The 22,744-nt window shown below is 34.0% G+C and overlaps 2 protein-coding genes across 3 annotated transcripts; one reads left to right on the top strand and one right to left on the bottom strand.

Annotated features, from left to right (window-relative positions):
• Nucleotides 1-13,234: 13,234 nt before the first annotated feature.
• Nucleotides 13,235-16,169, top strand: LOC147499658 (thermospermine synthase ACL5-like). The gene is made up of 9 exons (XM_086561460.1): nt 13,235-13,535; nt 14,202-14,268; nt 14,365-14,459; nt 14,667-14,769; nt 14,959-15,204; nt 15,346-15,421; nt 15,517-15,575; nt 15,693-15,829; nt 15,929-16,169. Exons 1-9 carry the CDS (start codon nt 13,378-13,380, stop codon nt 16,014-16,016), a joined length of 1,029 nt encoding a protein of 342 aa, XP_086417586.1. The 5' UTR covers nt 13,235-13,377; the 3' UTR covers nt 16,017-16,169.
• Nucleotides 16,170-16,944: 775 nt separating this feature from the next.
• On the bottom strand, nt 16,945-21,819 carry LOC147499657 (F-box protein SKIP17-like). 2 transcript variants are annotated; one of them, XR_015195997.1, is made up of 13 exons: nt 21,363-21,819; nt 20,979-21,154; nt 20,492-20,683; nt 20,124-20,234; nt 18,978-19,063; nt 18,760-18,881; nt 18,578-18,642; nt 18,405-18,477; nt 18,252-18,314; nt 18,085-18,149; nt 17,931-18,008; nt 17,559-17,827; nt 16,945-17,370 (listed from the first exon to the last, which is right to left on the bottom strand). XR_015195997.1 is itself a non-coding variant. In XM_086561459.1 (13 exons), the coding sequence occupies exons 1-12, from the start codon at nt 21,717-21,719 to the stop codon at nt 17,614-17,616; spliced, it is 1,602 nt and encodes a 533-aa protein (XP_086417585.1). In that variant the 5' UTR covers nt 21,720-21,815; the 3' UTR covers nt 16,945-17,370; nt 17,577-17,613. The 2 variants fall into 2 exon arrangements, 1 of the variants encoding a protein (XP_086417585.1); XM_086561459.1 differs by having other exon boundaries at nt 17,577-17,827; nt 21,363-21,815.
• Nucleotides 21,820-22,744: the final 925 nt, after the last annotated feature.

Raw genomic sequence — 22,744 nt, 5'->3', positions numbered from 1 at the left:
AATGATGCACAATAAAGATAAATATGACAGAATTGCACTCGATTCACTTCTAAATTAAATTAGGGTATGCAGAAACAAGACTCTGAAGGTAAATATGCAAAAACATATGCAATTTGTCTGCTATCAGAAATATGGGCTTGCAGAAACAAAGTTAAGTTTCAAAGAAAAGAAACAAGGATTCAGGACATTTACAAGCATGTGTACACTCACACACACAAAGTAAGTTACTGAAGCATATAAGAAGGATTCAGACACTCACAGGAAGACTGAGATATCAAATACTATGTTTGAGTTTACAAGAGCTGAACAAATGAAATTAACATGAGAATTGGCACAGGATCTATGGTGATGGTGCTTATATGAGAAAGACACGGGAAGAGGAGTTGCAGTAACAATATGTAAAGGACAAGATGGGGAGCTAATTGGAGCAATATACAACAATTTTAAATGTTAAAATGTCATGCAAGCAAAATGCAGAGGTGTAGAACTTGCGATAATACTGGCACAGAAACTACAGATTCTGAACATTGTGATACTATGAGACAATCAAAGGCTCATGAAGACTACGGCAGCAGGAGAAAGCACCCTTACGTGGGATTCTGAAGAGGTCTATAACAGGCTCAAGATCACTATGAAAGAATATTATGAAAACTATCTTTCAGTGATAGTTAAATTATATTGGTTAAACAAAGAATGTAATAGAGAAGCTAACCAGGTAGCTAAGTGGGCCAACAAGTATGCAGCGATTAGCCCCCCAATTTGTTGGTTGCATGATTTTGTAACACTCCTTTTCAAAGTTTAAGTATGAATGGAAGTTGATTATCTCTTAAAAAAAAAGGTTATTCGAGCCCGGCAAACATGATTTTTTTCATTTCTTTTCTTCATCTTGCCAAATTGGAAGAGGAAATGAAGAATATATTAAAATTGTTTTTAGCATTGTTTTTTTTTTCTTTTTTTTCTTTTGATTATAAATTCAATAAATTTATTAGATATTTTCATTTAACAACAATTGCTAAAAAAAATTACGTTACAATTTGGTGGTAAAATTCTCCCCATTGGTATTGATACAAATTTGAATTCTCGGTACTACAAGAACATCCCATAAGATAAAAAATTATATTAGATCCGTCAATGCCATTGTTTGTCGTTTGTTAGGTTGGATTGAGTTATGATTTGTCATTCAAATGATGAGTTGATTTGCCAACATTAGCCTTTGGCACATTTCTTATCGTGTGTCTTGCACTCGTTCTAATACAGCTTAACTAAGTCTTTTTTGTTGGTGTCTTAAAAGTATCTTACTTGACCTGAGTGTGCCTGTCCACGTGATAACACAAATAACTCAGGACCACTCTTGCGAGGGAAGTCTTCCTCTACATTTGATTCGTTTAAGATCAGTCTTGAATAGTTATGAATGAAAATGAATGAAATGCCTCCATTTATTTATAGTTACAAAAACAAAAATGTGGTTTGAATGGTCTAGACTCAAGATATAACAACTTAACCTACATCTATCGTTATTCTTAACAACGTATCCAATTTGTAGAATCCTCAGTATTCCCAGCATATTCTACATATATTATTGACAAATATCTCATACTTCTAATATTTTAGACTTATCCACTAATCTAGATTTTTCCAATTTTGCAACAACTTCAGCAAGTTTAAACACATCTACTATCTATATACTAAAGCAGAGACCTCTTATAGAAGATTTTCTCTCTCCTATGTAGCACTCTAATATGAGAGTTAATTTTTTCTCTCACTTATGTGGTACTATAATATGAAAGATAGTCTTTTCTAATAGCCTACAATCCCACGTACATGGAACCTCTTTAGAGAGTTTGAGTGTATTTCTAATTCTTATATTTGGAGAGTTTGAGTGTATTTTCAATTCTTATATATTTGATCAAATAAAAAAAAATTGCTAAAAAATAGGTGATTTGTAAAAGGTAATTTTCTATTACGAATCAAACAATTTTAGTGTTCCAATTCTTATATATTTGATCAAATAAAAAAAATTACTAAAAAATAGGTGATTTGTATAAACTAATTCTCTATTACAAATCATACAATTTCAGTATCTATGATAAAACACCGACTTATTTCGAATATATCCTTAACACGGCTTCAAAACATAGTTAAAAACAATTATACAAAAAATAACATCACAAAATATATAATAGAAAATGAAAAAATAATAATAATAACGGCAAAACAATAATGACAAATATTTTAAAAAATATAAAATACTGAATGAAACTAACGTCAAAAAACAATTAATGGGGAATCGAAAACTGGATGCAAATGCATCGAACTAACTTCAAATAATATTTAACGGAAAATCAAAAACTGGATGCAAATGCAAGCATTAAATTAATCTTAAAAAGTAATTAATAGAAAATTGGAATATGGATACAACTGCATTAAACTAACCTCCAAGAATAATTTATGGAAACTCAAAACTTGGATGCAAATACATCAAACTAACATAAAAAAAAAAAAAAAATTGTCGGAAAATCAGAAACTGGATGCAAATACATTGAACTAACCCTCAAAGATTAAATTAACGGAAAATCGGAAACTGGATGCAACTGCATTGAACTAATCTCAAAGAAAAATTAATTATAAATTGAAAATATGATGCAAATGCATGGAACTAATCTTAAAAAATAATTAATGGAAAATCGAAAACCGGATGCAACTACACTGAACTAATCTCAAAAAATAAACTAGATGCAAATGTATTGGACTAACCTCAAGAAATAATTAACGGAAATCAGAAACTGGATGCAAATTCATTGAACTAGCCTCAAACAATAATTAACGGGAAATTGGAAAATAGATGCAAATGCAACTTTATCAAATAATAAATGAGAAATCGAAAACTGATCGAATGCAAATGCATTAAACTAATCTCACAGAATAATTAACGGGAAATCAGAAACTTGATGCAAATGCATTGAATTGACCTCAAAGAACAATTAACAGAAAATTGGAAATTGGATGCAAATGTATTGAACTAACCGAAAAGAATAATTAACGAGAAATCATAAATTGAATGCAACTGCATTAAATTGATCTCAAAAAATAAATAACAGGAACTGAAAATCTGATGCAACTGTATTGAACTAACCTCAAAATATAACGGAAAATCATAAACTGGATGCAAATGCATTGAACTAATCTCAAAATATAGTTGGGTTATATGTTGTAGGAATGTCTCGATAAGTATAGTTTTGCATTTAAAATGGTGTTTATCTTATCTCTTTCCGTGTAATTGGGAACTCCTTGCTATTCAAGTAGCTTTAATATATATGAACTTCACCTTATTAGGCAATCTCACAAAACTTCAATCAAATTTCTTTTATTAAACAACAAAATGAAATTGAAATGTTTTATCAAAGGTGAGTTCTTTTTTTTTAATAGAAAGTGAGGTTTTCACGTTATAAGAAATTTGGTTGAGTGATCAATATAATATTAGTATATAATAGTTCTACATATTTGCAAATATTTTTCAGAATAATTAATATAACATCACCCGTTCGTAGATAATCTTTGAAGATTTCACATAGTGAGTCATGCATAATTTAAATAATAATTAATGGGAAATCGGGAACTGGATAATCTTCGATGATCCCACATAGTGTAAATCAAGCATAATTTACTTTTTATGTCATATTTGCAAGGACACTATAGATGGATCATTAGAAGTTAGTATTACACACCACATTGGATAATTAAAAGAAAATCGAAAACTGGATTCAAATACATAACTGAGCTCAAAGAGTAATTAACGAGAAATCGGAAACTTTATGCAAATGCAATAAACTAAACTAAAAAAGTAATTAACTAAAAATTGGAAACTGGATGCGATTGCATTAAACTAACGCCAGATAATAACTAACGGGAAATTAGAAATTGGATGCAAATCCTTGAAAAATATCTAACGGGAAATCAGAAACGGTATGCAAATACATCAAACAAACCTCAGATAATAATTAATGGGAAACCGAAAACTGGATGCAAATGCATTGAACTAAACTCAAAAAATAATTAACATAAAATCAAAAACCGAATGCAACTGCATTAAACTAACCTTATAGAATAATTGGTGGGAAATCGGAAACTAAATGCAAATGCATTGAAATAATCTCAAAGAATAATTAATGGGAAATCAGAAACCGGATATAATTGCATCGAACTAACCTCAAAACATAAATAATCAAAAACTAGATGCATATGTATTGAACTAACTTTAAAGAGTTATTCACGGGAAATCGGAAACTGGATCCAAATGCAATGAACTAATCTCAAAGACTAATTAACGAAACATTGAAAAATAGATGAAACTGCATTGAACTAACCTAAATGAATAATTAACGGGAAATTATAAATTTGATGTAACTGTATTGAACTAACCTAAAAAAATAATTAATGGGAAATCGAAAACTTGATGCAAATGCATTGAACTAACCTCAAAGAACAATTAACATAAAATCAGAAGTTAGATGCAACTGCATTGAACTAACCTCAAAGAATAATTAACGAAAAACAAAAAACTGGATGCAACTGCATTAAACTAAAATCATATATTAACTAACGGAAAATCATAAATTGGATGCAAATGTATTGAAATAACCTCAAAAAATAGTTAACTGGAAATTAGAAGTCGGATATAACTGCATCGCACTGATCTCAAAGCATAAATGTCCGCTTTTTTAGCCTTCTCACATGAGTAATTACGAGTAATTAGGAACCTAAAACGAAAATGAGTTTGTAAAAACAGACTCTTACATGTATGCAAACTGTATAGAAATTGTAAACTATCGAACTAACCTAGAAAAACAATTAGCGGGAAATTAGAAATTGGATGCAGATGTATTGACCTAACCTCAAAGAGTAATTAACGGGAGATTGGAACCTGGATACAAATACAATGAACTAATCTCAAATACTAATTAACGAAACATTGAAAATTGGTCGGATGCAACTATATAAAATTAACCTTAATGAATAACTAACGAGAAATCATAAAGTGGATGCAATTGCACTAAACTAACCTCAAATAATAATTAACAGAAAATCAGAAACTTGATGCAACTGCATTGAACTAACCTCAAAGAATAATTAATGAGAAATTGGAAACTGGATGTAACATACTACATTAAACTAACCTCAAAAAATAATTAAAGGAAAACCAGAAACTTGATATAAATGCATTGAACTAAGAAGGAATAAATGTCTCGACAAATATAGTTTTGTATTTTAAGTAGTGTTAGTCATAATTCATTTATTGTGATTGAGAATGTCTTGCTATTCAAGTAGCTTTAATATTATCTTTGCCACATTGGGCATTCTCACAAAACTTCAATCAAATTTTTATTGTTAAGTCTAACAATAAAAAGAAGTCGATGAGTTTTATCAAGGTTTGATGCTTCCTTTTTTATAGAGAGTGGTGCAAGAAATTTAAATGAGTAATTAATATAATTTTCATATCTCATAGCTATGCATAGTTGCTAATATTTGTTAGAATAATTTAATATAACGACACCCGTTCGTAGGACACGTTCATGTGATAAATCTTTTCAAGTGGGAGTAAATGCATTGAACTAATAACCCTAAAATATATTTGTATTATATGTAGAGGGAATAAATGTCTCGACAAATATAGTTTTGTATTTTAAGTAGTGTTAGTCATAATTCATTTATTGTGATTGGGAATGTCTTGCTATTCAAGTAGCTTTAATATTATCTTCGCCACATTGGGCATTCTCACAAAACTTCAATCAAATTTTTATTGTTAAGCCTAACAATAAAAAGAAGTAGATGAGTTTTATCAAGGTTTGATGCTTCCTTTTTATAGAGAGTGGTGCAAGAAAATTAAATAATTAATTAATATAATTTTCATATCTCATAGCTATGCATAGTTGCTAATATTTTTTAGAATAATTTAATATAACGACACCCGTTCATAGGATACGTTCATGTGATAAATCTTTTCAAGTGGGAGTAGTGTATTCTTTGAGGATATGGAAACAATCAATCTATTTTAGTGATTTGTACACATTAGTACGTAAGCCGAACGGTGATGATTTACCGCTAAATTACCATAAATCTAATAAAACTATTATACAAACTAGATCGAGTTTAAGATAATTCCATTTGAAAATTACGGATTAATATCCTAAACCACAAAGTGAAGAAGCTATCTCAATTTGACCCCTTAGTTTTCAAGTACTTATACACTATAATCGCTGCTCATTAACGTATTTTGGTTTATTTTCAATAAAAATATATTCTGATTTGAAAATTTGCCGGTAAATCACCATAAATATAAGAAAACTATTATACAAGCTAGATCGAGTTTAAGATAATTATATTTGAAAATTACAGATTAATATCCTAAACCACAAAGTGAATAGACTATCTCAATTTGATTACTTAGTTTCCAAGTACTTATGCACCATAATTGCTACTCATTAATGTATTTCTGTTTATTTTCAATAAAAATATATTCTGATTCGAAAATTTGCAACTAAATCACCATAAATCTAAAAAAACTATTATACAAGCTAGATCGAGTTTAAGATAATTCTATTTGAAAATTATAGATTAATATCATAAACCACAAAGTGAAGAGGCTATATAAATTTGATATCTTAGTTTCCAAGTACTTTTACACCATAATCGCTGCTCATTAACGTATTTCAGTTTATTTTCAATAAAAATATATTCTGATTCGAAAATTTGTGTGAGACATTTTGTAAAGCCTTTTCAACACACAAAATATTTAATAGATCCCGGGCATACGCCCGGGTTAAAAATCTAGTTGTGAACTAAAACACCCTAAGTAGATTATGTTGATTTAACAAAATTGCCGTGGAAATAATGTGAACTCATGACGATGTATGTTTTAAAGTTGCACATATTTTGTTTACAAGTCCAAATAGTTGAACGAATGGAACCTGAAAAAGGAAATCATCAAGGGAATCAAAGGTGCTGGACTTATGGCTACAGGCTCAGTGGAAGATTTAACTATTCTACACTCTTCCAATATCAAGGGAAGGGCAAGAGCATCGGTAAGAATCAAATAAGTTTCATGGAACCCATCAATAATGGGATTTGTCAAAAGCAAATACAGTTGGATCAGCCTTTGGCAACCCGGGTCATGGAGGTGTATGATTGATATTCAGAGGCAAGAATGCAGTGCAAGAGCATCAGTAAGAATCAAATAAGTTTCATGGAACCCATCAATAATGGGATTTGTCAAAGCAAATGCAGTTGGATTTGCCTTTGGCAACCCGCCGGGTCATGGAGGTGTATGATTGATATGACTACTAGCTATGACGCTGAATGTGCAATACTTGCAAAGAAAATAAGTATGGTAGCTGGAGGCCGGAATAAATTAACTAGAAACAATAATGGGTAGAATGCGAACCAAAGTTACCAGTCTTGGCCTTTGAGAAATGTACAATTTCTTGGAAACTGCAAGCGAGGGGAAAGAGAGCTATTTATGAACTTGACTTCGATTTGGTACATCTCTCCTATCCACAAGGAAGCCAATTTTGAAGCAAATGCAGCAGCAAATAAGGGTGCAATACTCAAGCTAGGAGACAATATGGAGATATCCAATACCCTTCCCAATATCGAGTAGGCAATTTAAGATCTCTTTATTTGCTTAATTTAGAAACATCTCCCTCACTAAATTTAGAATAAGCGCCACTTTTATTAACAAGGTCTCTTTTTTATTAATAATTTAGAAACACTTTTATAATGTCACTTAAATTAATTAAATAATTACTCCCATTTCTCACATTGAAATTAAAACAAGCCCTATTTTATTATTGGTAATTTAAAAGAACATACTTAATATCACTTAAATAACATAATTATCTCTCATTTTATTTAAAAAAAATAAATAGATGAGTCGCTCTTATATAATTAAAATTAGCATTTACAATTAGAATCAAAAGAAACCATGCCTAACTATCGATCTCGAGGGACGGGTTTTAAGACTTAAAAAAACCGATGCGTATGACGGTTTGCATACTTATTTATAAATCAAATTGAGTATCTTCTAAAACATTATAATACCGGGAATCAAGATTTTACCCCCAATATTTTGAGGTGATTCAATCGGGCACTCATCAAATTAGATTGGGCAACCCCCAAAAAAAAAATATATATATATATATATATATATATATATATATATATATATATATATATATATATATATATATATTAAAGTTTGTCATATTACAAGTTTGCTATAACACCCGTCTTTTTCTTTTATTTTTCCTATAATAATAATAATAATAATAATAATAATAGGTAAAACAAAATATATGATAACTATTAGTTAAGGATAAAAGCCCCGTAGATAAATAGATAACTTTCATCCTTGTTTTTCGGTGGGGATTTTTTAAAATAAAATGGAGATTCTCACGTAGAGTTTTTGGAAAAACACAGAGAATTTTATACAGAGAAAAAAAAAGTTTTATTGAGAGAGAAAAAGGATGAATTTTTTCTGATAGCTAGCTGATTAGCTAATCACGGGTGAGTAGATAGTTTTATCTTTTCACTGAACTCATAGTTTTGTTCCTAGTTTGTTATTTAAAAATTTTACGAAACTTATTTCACTGCTCATTATTTTCTGTTTGTTCTGTTTAGTTTACATATTGCCGAACTTTGGAATGAACATATTTGTCGACATTGTAAATTGAACAATCAACTGCCTATTTTTCATTTGAATCCTATAAATTGTTATGAATTGAACATGGTGGATATAGGTAGTTATTTTTGTTGGATGTAAATGTTGTGGATGATCTTTTGGGTTTGTTGTTGAATTGAACATGGTGGATGTCAGGTAAGGTGTTGAGGGTTTTGTGTTGAGTGGACACTGCTCTGTGGTGCCGAGCGATACTGTTGAAGCTCTGAAAGAGCTGTAATGATCGTCGGATGTTTTTTTGTGAGTGGGGAAATCAAGTAGATGGTACAATAGGGTTGGGTTTTGATTGGGAATTGAAACCGAGTGGTTTAGGTGTGGCATGGGGTTGAATTGTGTTTGAGTGTTGTGAATGTTGACTAGAGCATCAATGGCAAACAAAACACGAATTTTGAGAAGGGAGGAAATCATGATTTTGTGGTATAGGTAGTTTGGGTTTTTTATAGGGATTAAAACCGTGTGGTTTAGTAGTGGTGGCGAGTGGTGGTTGTGGTGGTGGTGGTGGAGGCGCTCGTGAAGTGAGGAAGAAGATGACAGAGAAATTCATTTTTGCTGTTGGGCTTGGGCCAAAATTAGTTAATGGGCTTGAGTGTTTTCTTTATCTATTAGGCTTGGGAAAGACTAAACCCATGGGCTTAAGTTAAGTTATTTTAGATTGGGCCTGGAAAAGACTAAACCCATGGGGTCTTAGTCTTTGGGTTTTCGGTTAAATTGACCCTTGGTTGGTTGACTACTGTTGACCAAAGTTGACTTTGACTAGTTGACCAAGTTTGACTTTTAACTCGGATTATGATTTGGTCTATTAGGATAGGTCTACGGCTATTAACGTCCTTGGCTTTAGGCTAAGACCTTTATATATATACGTGTGTACGTGTATTAACTACTACGTGATATTTCAACCTATTATGATATATGACGCTATGACACTTAAACATCAATCTAATTAATAACGCGTAAACAATAATACGTGAAACAAGTTACTCTTCCGTTCTCTGAAATAATATATACAATAAAGTTCAATAATGCATAAACAAATTTACCGCACCCTTTTAGAACTCTCCACGCTCAAGTTTTGGAAATGAGTTTTTATGACTGATGATGTCATATGCTAGGTGGGCATTTATTGAATATGTCATAAATGGCCTGTTAGCATTATAAATTGGTATTCATTGACTATGCCATGATTGACCCGGTTCATTGAATGTGTCATGAATGACCAGATTGTTTGGACTACCCTAGAGAGGAACTAAGATATTCGCCTTGTAGGTTAGTTGTATTCCTTGAGTGTACGGGAATGTAAGATTGGGTATTCCTTGAATGTGGCGGGAATGACCCAGGACATTCATTGAATGTGCCATGAATGACTCGTTAGTGATATGATAGGTATTCCTTGAATGTGGCGGGAATGACCTAAGGTATTCATTGAATGTGCCATGAATGACCTGAGTTTTATACCCAAAGAGGCTGTGAAATATGTGTATAAAAACCCAGAGATGGCTCTGATATTGTGGTATTCAGTAGGAGAGAGGCACACAGGAATGTGTGATTTGGCAAATGTTTGGAGTGCAAATCGTGGAGTAGGTACTAAAGGGTGGGTATATAAGAAAAGTAATCGATTAATTAATAAGAGAAATTGATTTGATTGTACGGGTGTGCTTGGACTTACATTTGAATACTGATATGATATCTACATATGTTTATTTAGAATTCCTAACTTCCGTTTGCAGGAGGGTAGGATTTAATAATATTTTTGTGCAGGGACGCAGTCCTACCCTTATACAGAAGTGGATATCGGTAAGTTTTAATTCAATTACTTAGTTATTAAAACAAGTTATTATAATGAGTTAATAGAATGAAAGTCTTGCTTGGGAAGAAACTATGTCGGTTGAAATGACGGAACTACCTATCTTCCAAGCTGAGAATGATTAAGATATGGGTACATATAAAGTGTTTGTTGGATGATTAAAGTCTGGAAATGATTTATGTTGTTAGTCTACTCATACCATCAAATTCCATTTTGCTTACCTATGTTTGCTTTGTTTTGGCAACGTGAGTGTGTTCTTGGGAACAGAGGTGAAAAGCAGTGGAACCACGGCGTGTACGTGATTGAGATTCTTGCCTAGAGCAGTTCGTTAGTTCTTTTATTAGGTCCGATTCTTATTGGAAGGATGTAATAACGTAGTTTACATTTTCAGCATAACATGAGAACATGGTAGTGATGACTTTTATTCTTAGAGTTTGTTTGATATTTTATTGAGACAGAAGATAGTATTTTAATAAAGTGATGGTTGAGGAATTTTGGGAGATTATTGTTGTTAAGTTGATTCTTTTTTTATGTGGGTTTTAGGTTTTAACATGTGTTGTATCCACCCCGTCATAGCCTTGGTTTTTAGACAATTGAATATAGCAATGTTTGAGATATTTATATTTCAAATATTCACTTTGTAATTATTTAGAAATTGGATTGTGACATTTGTCATCAAAACCCAGGCCCAACAACCAATCCAACCGGGTCTCTCGCCATAACAAAACCCTCAGGTCGTTTGAGTGTACACTCAAACGGTCTCGCAATGTAGTTTGAATGCACACTCAAATGACCTCACCATATAGTTTGAGCGTACACTAGCTCAAACGACCTCACCGTGTAGTTTGAGTGTACACTCAAATAGTCTGCGCATGTCGTTTGAGACAAAATTCTTGAATTGGTTTTTAGCTAGACGATATGGTGAGGTCGTTTGGGCAATTTCCAGGACGACATGGCCGGGTCGTTTGGGGACTCTCTTGGGTGACATAGCCGGGTCGTTTGGACTAAAAAAAATTGAGAAATTCATTTTGGTTTTTGGTCACTTTCATATCCTTTTCCAAACACAAATTCTACTTTCATGTTTGGTTTTTGGTCACTTTCATGTCGGGATTTGTCAATGCTAGAAATTTCAAAACGAGAAGATGAAATTTGTTCCAAATCGAATTCGGTGGTTGCCAATTCAATTGAATCACCAAACGAGGGAGATGATACCGGCTCGAAAGTATCATCTTGATTCCAGACTGTGCACATGTGTGGAATGCAATTTGAAAACGAGAATATGCAATTTTTTTTTTTTGGGTTCAGACTCGCGAGGGAATGATACCGGCTAAAACGGTTTGAAAAAAATAGTAGCCAGTATGCATAATTCATGTGGCGCCCAAGACTCTATTTTGACATAATTAAAGAAAACGTTTTCTCATCGTGCCACTAACTTACCGACTTAACCATTGAACAATTGGCTAGATATTGTTATACAAATCAATTGAAAACATTGGTTATTATTACACTTGCATATCATGGATTGGGAACAGAGCAAAGAGATATCGATCATATCTTTTCCAGAACAAAAGAGGTGGGTGACTCCATCCTATCCCCCAGAAAGCCCTAAAAGAAGATAAATTCCCTCCATTCAGGGTTAGGCGTGCATGAACATATCCACACAAATTCTAGACAAAAATGTGTTTACAGCCCCCACAATCCACACAAGGCCATACATCATCCTGATGAAAAACTTACATCACAATGAAACTAAACATGCAGGCCCACTTGTCCACTTACATGGCCTCTAATGGGCCCATATGTTGCTGACACGTGTACATGAAACTCAACTGAGTGGGGTCCAAAAACTTCGTGGGAGATGGATGATTGTGATGGTGTGGTGATGATGAGTGCACCAATGCATAGCACGCCGTCTAATTTTGAGTAAGAAAGAATATGATGATTATATCGAGAGCACGCCCATTTCACACTCTAAGTCCAAGAAGAAACCAAATCGAATATATTCCCCAGAAATATCAATTTTCGGTATTTGTCAACCCCATCATAATCTTTACTTTTTTTAACTATACAAGTAATCCATACACTTCAAATTCATGTTCATCATCATCATCATTTGTCATGCACCATCATGTTCCATTGTCCTACGGCATTGCATCCTAGCATGGTTCTCAATAGTGGCCACACAGTGACACAGTGTGGGTGTTTGTTTGTTAGATGGATACAATATGTTTGCTCATACGTGTAATCTGATTAGTTTGTAATGCATCATGGCTATGCTATATATATACTATTAGGTAAGGTGAAATTTTGCACGTAACATACTACAACACAAAATCAAGAAGACCAGTCATAATTCGTCCCATTATCATTTATCATCACATTTCTCCATGACCTGCAGATGAAACTGATGAAAGAACATGATATGCAAAAAGAGTATAGCACTAATGCACCATAGCAAAATAAGCAAAAACGATAAGAAAAATATAAAGACAGATGGGATATGATTATAAAAAACAGAATGAAATCAACCCACGCGAGGAAATCAACCTTAGAAATCGCAAACTGTCTTCTCCTTTATTCTTCTATAGGCTTCCAAAATCCATGCAGTTCTTTCATTCTCTTTATATTCATTTGTTTTTACTTTCTCACCAACTTCACACCAAAATGATGACCATTTTTCGATTTCTATGCCCATTCTCTTTGCCAGCCTTCCATATAATGCTCACCCACACCTTCCTACTCCTTACAACACTCTCACTACTAAACTTCTGTCTTCCTTACGTTCTCTCAATTAAGCATCAAAGTTTCTCTCTCATTTTTCTTTATAGTTTTTATTTGCAAGAATATGGCTCACATATCTGGTACTAATGGAAATGGTGTTGTTACTGGAAATGGAGTTCAAAATGGGAATGGCCACTTATCACCTACTGAAGGTCGTAGGAAGAGTTGTTGGTATGAAGAAGAGATTGAAGATAACTTGAGATGGTGTTTTGCTCTTAATAGGTACATACATACATGTTTATACGCTGCAATGACCTGAATTTTGTAACTTTTCTGCCATCTTTGTCTTCATTGTTTATCTGGTATATTGATCGAGTACGTATATAGGCATTTGATTAGCTCCTTTCACACACACGCACAAAACCAATATCATCTTATTTTTTCTCTTCTCATTGAATTTTTTGTACTTTTAACCATGTCTTGCTTTTTATTTAATAGTGAGGGGCAACAACCAATTAATAAGTTTTTTTTCCGTTATAAAATAAGAAGATTTTAAGGACAAGATCAAAAAGAAGCTTCAAGAGTTCAAGGGGAAAAAGAAAACGGAGAACCAAATCAGTGGTGACTTTTTGTAACCCTTTACACCTACCTAAAAAGGACTTTTTCACATGCATGACCAGAGACATTAGTACAATTGCGGGCTTTTGGTTATTTTAAAAATTGTATCCTTCCCTTAGTTTAAATGTGAGTATCAAGGAAAGTATTATCTAATTCTTTATCACTACATCCAAATGAGTTCCTTGATTGGTTATGAAAAGCTAGACAAGATTAGAGTAATGGAAGACAATTAGTGCTGGTGACACCCACTTTCAGAACACAATCATTTAAAACTTTCTTTAACATTTGAAGTATATATAGCTCATGTCCTATAATGTTTTCTGTTTTTAGCATTTTGCATACAGGGTGTAGTCAGTACCAGGACATTGCTTTGTTAGATACAAAGCCCTTTGGAAAGGTTAGCAATCTCTCTTTTATACTGAGATTCTTTGGTAAAGGCTTCTTTCTGTCCTGTTGAGATTGCTTAGTAAGATTTTCTCTTTTTCCCAAACAGGCTCTAGTCATTGATGGAAAGCTTCAAAGTGCAGAAACTGATGAATTCATTTACCACGAGTGCCTTGTTCATCCACCCCTCCTCCATCATCCCAAGTACTGTTATAATTATTTTCTCTTATTATACAACAATTAGGACAACCAGCTTCTAAATTAAATAAAATAGTACTAAAACCTCCTTGTCCATTAACTATAATATAAATTAGAGAATCATATATGTGCGTTAGTTATCACCTACTATTGTTGTATATGGTTATGTTACTACAAAATTTGATGACAGAGTTCCTATATGCTTGTTTTCAGCCCAAAGACCATTTTCATCATGGGAGGAGGTGAAGGTTCCACTGCAAGAGAGATCCTAAGGCATAAGACTGTAGGCAAGGTGGTAATGTGTGATATTGATGAGGTAATAATCATGTGTTTTATGTTAGAACTTAGAAGTACCAGAGAATTGAGGATGGGATCCAGAAAACAAGGCCCCACCAAATCATCCCAACAGACTAGTCGTTTAGTGGAACTACCTTTTAAGGTCTCAAATATTTTTGCTCTTTGTATGCCAAGATTGTAATTTATGCCGTCTTTTCCTACGGTTCAGGAAGTGGTGGACTTCTGCAAGTCATACTTGGATGTAAATAAGGAAGCTTTCAGTAGTTCAAGGCTTCAACTCATCATCAATGATGCAAGGGCTGAGCTTGAGAAGAGTAAAGACTGTTTTGATGTCATAATAGGGGACCTTGCTGATCCCATTGAAGGGGGGCCATGCTACCAACTTTACACTAAATCTTTCTATGAATCAACTGTTAAGCCAAGACTCAATGAGGGTGGCATTTTTGTCACACAGGTGATAAACAGAACCTCAATGAGAGCACAGTTCGTGGATCAAACCCAAAATTGGCTTTATCCATATCCTTTCGTTAGTTGTAGACCACAGAGTAGAATAATATAAATGTTAAAAGTTTACGTTTTCCTTCTGATCATGCAGGCAGGACCAGCAGGAGTGTTCAGTCATACAGAAGTTTTTTCTTGCATCAATAACACTCTAAGACAGGTTTTCAAGTGTAAGTAGCAAACTTTTCTTCTAAATAACTTTCTTTAGTTGAATAAGTAAGGGTGGGATTAAGGTGATATTCAAATCATGTTGGCTCATGTGCAGATGTTGTTCCTTACTCAGCTCACATTCCTTCCTATGCTGATACTTGGGGATGGGTCATGGTATATAAATTAATCATTCTGTATATGTTATTATTTCCCAGCATTTCTTTGATATGAGTTAGGAATATCAGTAACAGTATGTAGCTAGCATCCTTAGATCTTTTTGATGATTCTCAGGCATCAGATACACCATTCACAGCTGATTCCGAAGAGTTAGACCTAAGAATCAAGCAGAGGACCAAAGGCGACAACAGATATCTCGATGGAAAGACATTTGCATCAGCTTCCATCCTATGCAAAGTCGTCAGAAAATCGTAGGTTTTCTCACTTTGTATTGATATCTTCATCAGTGCTATCTTATCATAATCATCACATTGAGACTGTAGTAACGTGATTACTCTGGCTTTCAATAGACTGGCTAAGGAGACTCAAGTCTACACAGAGGGAACAGCAAGGTTCATCTATGGCCATGGAGCAGTTCACAAATCGCATAATGCTTAGTGAAAAATGGAAAAGTGGGATCCCCTTGCAACATAATCTTTTACTTCTCTTTTCTCTTTTCCCTTTTTTGCAATGCTACGAGGAATTGATATAAGTTTGTAATATGGTGCTTCCCTATATGATTATCCGTATCCATATGCCTCTGTTTGTCTCTTCATATTGGCAGAATGGTAGAGATGCCATGGTCTAAACTTAAAATCGAACTGCGAGCTTTTTTAACAGTACAAATCTGAATACACTCCCAATTCACGAAACTTCTTTTTCTCCAATTCATGCAAGTCTTAGCAACTAATCAAGTCTTCATAGAAATTTCCCAGTACAAATATTTCAACCCGTGCATACAACTCAACTACTCAACGTTGAATTCCGATTACATAGATTTCAACCTGTAGTCCTATACACATTACTAATTACAATATAGTACATATACAACTCGAGACTTGCAACGTTGAATTTGTAAGACATCGCCACACACACAACTGAACTTTGATCAATTATGATTTACAAAATCAGTATGTACACTTTAGCAAAGATTGATCAGAATAGGTAAGGAGAGATGGATGCACTTTTATGAACACCAAAGTCAGGTATTTTGGTGAAGTTAGCTATTTCATAATTCCCTCTCAAAGGTGTGCCGTTGTAGTATAATTTTTAAACCGTTGTATTTGTGCGCTCCTCTAGTTCATCTTCTTTTTAGTGTTGCTAAAGCTCTAGTTCATCTTTTCTCCAGTGCTCTCTCACTCTTTACCTATTTTTCCATGGGATCTTGGTTCCACAAACCAAACACAACCTTAAACGAAACCTCTAGCAAAACGTTGCATATAATCAGACAATTCCGTGTCTTATAAGAAACATATTTGGCGACATTGAAATCTCATGGTATATATCCAAGATAATGTCAAAAAATTGATGATAATCATGTAAAATATACTCTGCAAATTGCTTGTATTAGGCCAAAGGCAAAAAGAATTCACCAAACAAACAGTGTAATATGGCTTCAAACAGGGTAAAATTGCACCGGACTGCAAACAAAATGACGTATAACACCCTTGGCAAGGATCATTATTAACAGTTACCAGCTCATTTACAAAGTCGAGTTCCTCCAAAAGGGGTTTCCTCCATTTTATTTTTCTTTACCACTTTATCTGAAAAACCAAAATGCCGATGGAGCTGCCAATTAGCCACCAACCTTTATCTCCTCGACCGAGAGATAAAAAACCGTGTAATATAACTTCACGTGTGGATCACATCTGCGATTCATGAGACTTGCTGGTTCACGAATCATGGCATGAAGCCAGGTGCTCCAATAATGCTTATAACCCTAACAAACAAGACGACCTTATAACCCTCTTTCCTACATTACAAATAGAGACGCGTCACGATTATGAAGAATTTGAAAAGCCAAAATACACTACCGACTCAGATAAATTGCAATGAACCGAATTTCTAGTGAGTGAGGTAACTCAACATGCTGAAACTAGTTGCATGCATGTGTGTGTGTGTGTGCGCGCACGCGTGTGTGTGTGAAAGAGAGAGAGAGACCAAAAGTTTCTTAGTTACCGCAACTCCATTTGCATTGCCATCCCAAGCATTTCCATTAAAGTGACAAAAACTCCACTTCATCTGAGCTTTCGTCATAAACAAAACCTCCATGGTGAACATCCTCATTGCCGCTACCCTGATCACTGTTATAGCTGCTCTCCGATGAACTCATAAACAACGAAACATCTGACGAGTGACTGCTAATCTCTGATGGCAAGCTTGTATCACTGTTTAATTCACTGTTCATTATTTGCTCCATCTCAATGAAGCTACAAGAGTGATGCAAACAAGGTAGTGGTTAACTTGAGGCCTAGCTATTTGTTGGGGGCGGGGCTTAGAATAAATAACACAGCATCTATGGGGGTAACATACCTCCCCTCTGGAGGAAACTCTGCCAGTAAAGTTATCTCAGGCCTCTCTTCCAAGACACGTTTAACTGGAAGAATTATACTGCAGAAATGCACATCGAAGGATTGGGAAAGGAAAAAAACAATCTCTACATGTATGAAAAATGGGAAACTCATACCTGGGGCTATAGCACCTAGCGTCCCAATCACTCTCTGAAGCTAACCCTTCCCTGTTGGAAATATCCTACACAGTCCAAAGCAAAAAATTATAAAATCCTAGTAAATACAGCCATAAACTCATATATCAATATCTCATTAAAAGAGAGACAATTATTTCTTCACTCACAAGATGTCTAAGGAATTTGAAGTCTCCTGCAAGAACTGCTGTCAAAAAGCGGGCTACCTCTACCTGCATAACTCATGAATGGTGCCAAATTACAATAGGAAAGAGCAGGCATGTAAAGCAGGAAAAAACAAACAACCAAATGGTAACAGTCACCTCTTTGAGATGCATACAATCACGTAAAATAAGAATTTCCAGTAAATGCCCATTTGTGCCACTTCCAAGATTCCTAACATGATGACTACAGTCAGTGGCAGAAGATTTGAAAGCAATGACTGCAATGACAAGATAAACAGCACAACTTGTATAAACCTTGACAAAGTTCTAACCTTAAGAAGCTACCGGTAATTGAGTAAGACGTCGAAAAATCAACAAATTTCAGCTTACGAAACCCCTACATGAACATTGTCAATGAAGAAAACCATCAGGAAGCATACATAGTTACTTTTTCATTGACCAGCTATAATATTGATCCCATGAATTGTTCATCTCAAATTCTTGATTCTTCTACCTTAAGCAGTATACGGGCTTTGTAATCCTGTAGCTTGAATCCTCTGAGGGCCAATGATGTCATATTAGGACAACCATTAACTAGGTCAACACAAGTTGGTGACTTCAAACTGTCATCTCTGCCTGACAATAGGAAAATGTAGTATGTGAATGAATCATAGAACTTGTTCTATTCTTTTTTCATTATAAAAGCAGAAACACCTGGAAACAGAAGCATACCAGTTCTAGAAGACTCAAAGAACAAACGTTCTAAAAGACGACAATTTTTGCTCACTGACTCCAAAGTTTGCCTCAGTTCAACGTGACTGTAAACAAGACCAAAAGTTTAGGCTCCTCAAATTATCCCAGTTATCAATTAAGCAAAGATACAGATATATTATCACTTGTGAGTTATGAGTGCTCAGAAAGTAACAAGTGGCATTGCCAAGAGAACAACACCCAAATGGATAAATTTCTTCTGCCCAATAACATAGTAGAAAATTGTATCATCCATCTCCACCTTATGACCAAAGTTTCACATGCAACACAATTGGGCCCTAAAATTAACAGTAAAATTGCACAACAAAAGCAATCAGGTCAGTAATTAATAAAACTTAGTTATTTGTCGGGTGAGAATCAAGATAAGATATACGAACATCATGGAGAGTATCCTATACATAGTTGTACCCAGAAACAGAAAAATTCAACGAGAAATTATAAAAAACAGCACAAAAGGAAATGGCAGGACAATCACAGTAATGACAAGAAAATCATGAGGTTGAGCTCTACTACTCCAATGCAAATAGCCAAAGAAATACACGGCTACTAACCATGTTATCAGTCTCCTTAATACTACATGAGCCAAAGTTAACATCAACTCAACTGGAAAGTTAAATTTAGATCATATAACCATGGTGACAATTCGCGACATTTTATAATATTTTGTTAGTCGTAAAATCATCTATACTAATTGTCTCAAGGAAAACACAAGTCAATTTGAACTTTTCTTTGACGGTAACTAAATCAAAACCAGTTTTCCAATTCACCATACTTCCCATCTCACTAAACATAATGGAGGACAGTTTATACTGTACACCTTAATAATTCCAGGCCATCTAAGTGCAATAATAGATTTAGAATTTTAATAGAACAGACTAACACTATGCGTTCGTAAAAATTTGTTCCTTAAATATAACAAAAACATGCATGATAAATTGATACTTATGTAGGATAGTCCTTAGAAGTTGACAATCCAATATATCATATACCACAAATGCCAAAACTCTCAAGATTGCCAAACAAAACAACATTACAGAGCTGAAACCAAGTAAGTTCTGAATAATGCAAGTTCTAAATAATGCAAAAATTTTAACAAATGAGACTTACAGGCCTACAATTTCCAGATCAACGAGAGATGGGCATGATGATAAAGCAGCACAAAGTGCAGTGTTGTCCATTCTATCAATATTGTAGAGGTGCAACCGTCTCAGGAGGGGCCTTCAAGGGGAAAAAAAATGAAAAAGAAAATAATGTTATCGGTGATAAAATAGACTTCATGTCCCCTAATATTAACAGGATTGCAGGTGCCGACTAACAAAGTCGGTAAAATCTTTGGGTGATGATACCAGAGGTCTTGGGGATCGAACCCCACCAGCATCAAAGAGTTACTGATCTCATTTAAAACAGGCTTGCCAATCAAAAAAATTAAGATATATATATATATATTAACAGGATTTCATTAGATTAAACCATACCCAGAAGAGCCATTTTCCATGTTTAACGACATCAAGCAAGACCTTGTAAGGACATAAGATTCTTTCCCTTGCCTTGATCTCCTATCATTCCATGAAAAACCAGCATCTACAGAGTTCCCGATAGTATAATACATAGGACAAGAGGGTGCTGGCGATGGAGAAGGAGCAGGCATTATTCCAAGCTTAAGCGACCTGAATGCATATAGGATTTCAAATGAAAAACTATTATACAAAATTGAAAAAAAAAAAAACAACTAAACTCCTATAATTTGATGTAAAGTGCTTCCACACTTGTAAATACTAGAAAATATAATAGAATAAAGAAAAGAGCACTGAGGCATGATAAAGGGAGTGATACTCAATGCACAAAATCTTCAAAAACAGAACACGGCATATACATTGTTGAAGATGACTTCTCAATGAATATATAGGAAAATTAGAAGTCAAAACATAAACCATAATAAACACTAGAAAGGGGAATTCTTACTGAAGTTTCCTATCTGCTCGTCGAATCATAGTATTAACAACAGTATTGTTGATCTTTGGAACTACTGAAGTCAAATCTATATTGGAATAGCACAACGGATCCATGGCACACTTGTTAAACATTGAACAAGTAGCTGACGCATAGCAAAGGCTTTGCGTATCAAGCAAAGAAAATACCTAAATGCCAATGAGCACCACAAACAAGTGTTATCTTTAACGAAACGCAGAGTCCATAATCAAAATCTAAAAACCAATTACAACACCACAATCCAAGGTTTACAGGACACTTACACAATGTAAGTAATACAAATTCCAGGTAGATCTTCACATTGACATATACAAATACAGACGATTGAATAACAAAAAAAAAAAAAAAGGAACTTACTTTGATAGTGAGATCAGGTGGAAGAACCCAAGCCATAGAATTGTGTTTACTAAATCTTTTCCTTTGTAATTTTTTGCCAGCTTCAAGTAAAACAGAACCTAATTCAAGTGCAGATTCAATTAATTGATTCTGATCACAATCATTTGTTTTCATTTCAATTAATCTTTCTAGCGATTCATCAATTGATGACGTGTCATTATTATTATTAAATAATCCTAAAAATGTTTCTAAAAAACTTTCCATATTTTTTTCTTCTGTTTTTGGTGGTGCCCTAGAAATTATTGATGAAGAAGATGAATGGGGTTCTAAACATGGCCGTTTTGGGACAGATGGATACAGGAGAACAAGTGTGTCCATCTTTTTTGGATGTTTTGGTGATGTAACGAAAAAATATTTATTCTCAGACCTCAAAACTGTTTTTTTTTTTTTTTTTTAATGATGAAAAAAGTGAGAGAGTGGATCAGTGGAGTTGAGTGATGTTCAAGTTCTGGTGTACGGACGATGCTGCTCGAGGTGACACGTGTGTTGGTTGATTGGGATGTACACGTGCTGAGTTTTTTATGATGTCAGCTGACGGTTTTTGTGACCCGCATTTCACGGAGGCTCTCTCGGAATCCTTGGCATTTCGACGAGATTCAACTGGTTCAAGATCAAATGGATATTATGAATATGAATTGTGTAGCTAGTAAATTCGCGTTTAATATCCGTTTTATATATTTTTATATATAATAAGGCGAACGTTTCAAACTTAGGGATTAATACACCATCCAGACCTATAATTGTTGAATAATAAGGTCCGTATTTTTTAAATGAAAAAAACGTAATATAAAAGGTACGATGCAACTTCAAAACTTAAGTTAGAACCTTTCAGACCTAAAGAATATTGAAAAACTAAAGTGTTAGCAAGTAAATATAAATAAAAATTTGAGTTATGTATGTGTAGTTAATGAGCAATTCTTGACAAATTATTACATTCTAAACTTGTAATGCAACAAAGTATATGACGAATTGTATGTTTGGCAAAAAATTTCGTTTTTTTTACCGAATTTTTAAACGTATTATTATTCAAAATTTCAAATTTTGTATAGAATTGTTGGAATCTCTAAGTGTATTTCGAAATACTTGTGAGTGTGTGCAAAGTGGAGGAGATGAACCATATGTGTTCTCTCCACTTTAGTGCATAGTAGATAGTCCCACATTGGTTATCCACCACATCGGGTAGGGTTCAACCCTGGCTTGGAAATAATGTTGTGGGTAGTGGTTTGACCAATAGCCTAAACTTGTTTTGCCTTTTTCTTGAGCGAAGAAGTTTGGCGTTCTATTAGGAGTTGGTCTCTCTTTCTCCTAACCTCTATAAATAGGACAGTCCATAGAAAAAAATA

Source organism: Coptis chinensis, chromosome 5 (genome assembly GCF_015680905.1).
Source record: "Coptis chinensis isolate HL-2020 chromosome 5, ASM1568090v1, whole genome shotgun sequence".
NCBI classification, from domain to species: Eukaryota; Viridiplantae; Streptophyta; class Magnoliopsida; order Ranunculales; family Ranunculaceae; genus Coptis; species Coptis chinensis.
This window is presented reverse-complemented; position numbering and strand designations above follow the sequence as displayed.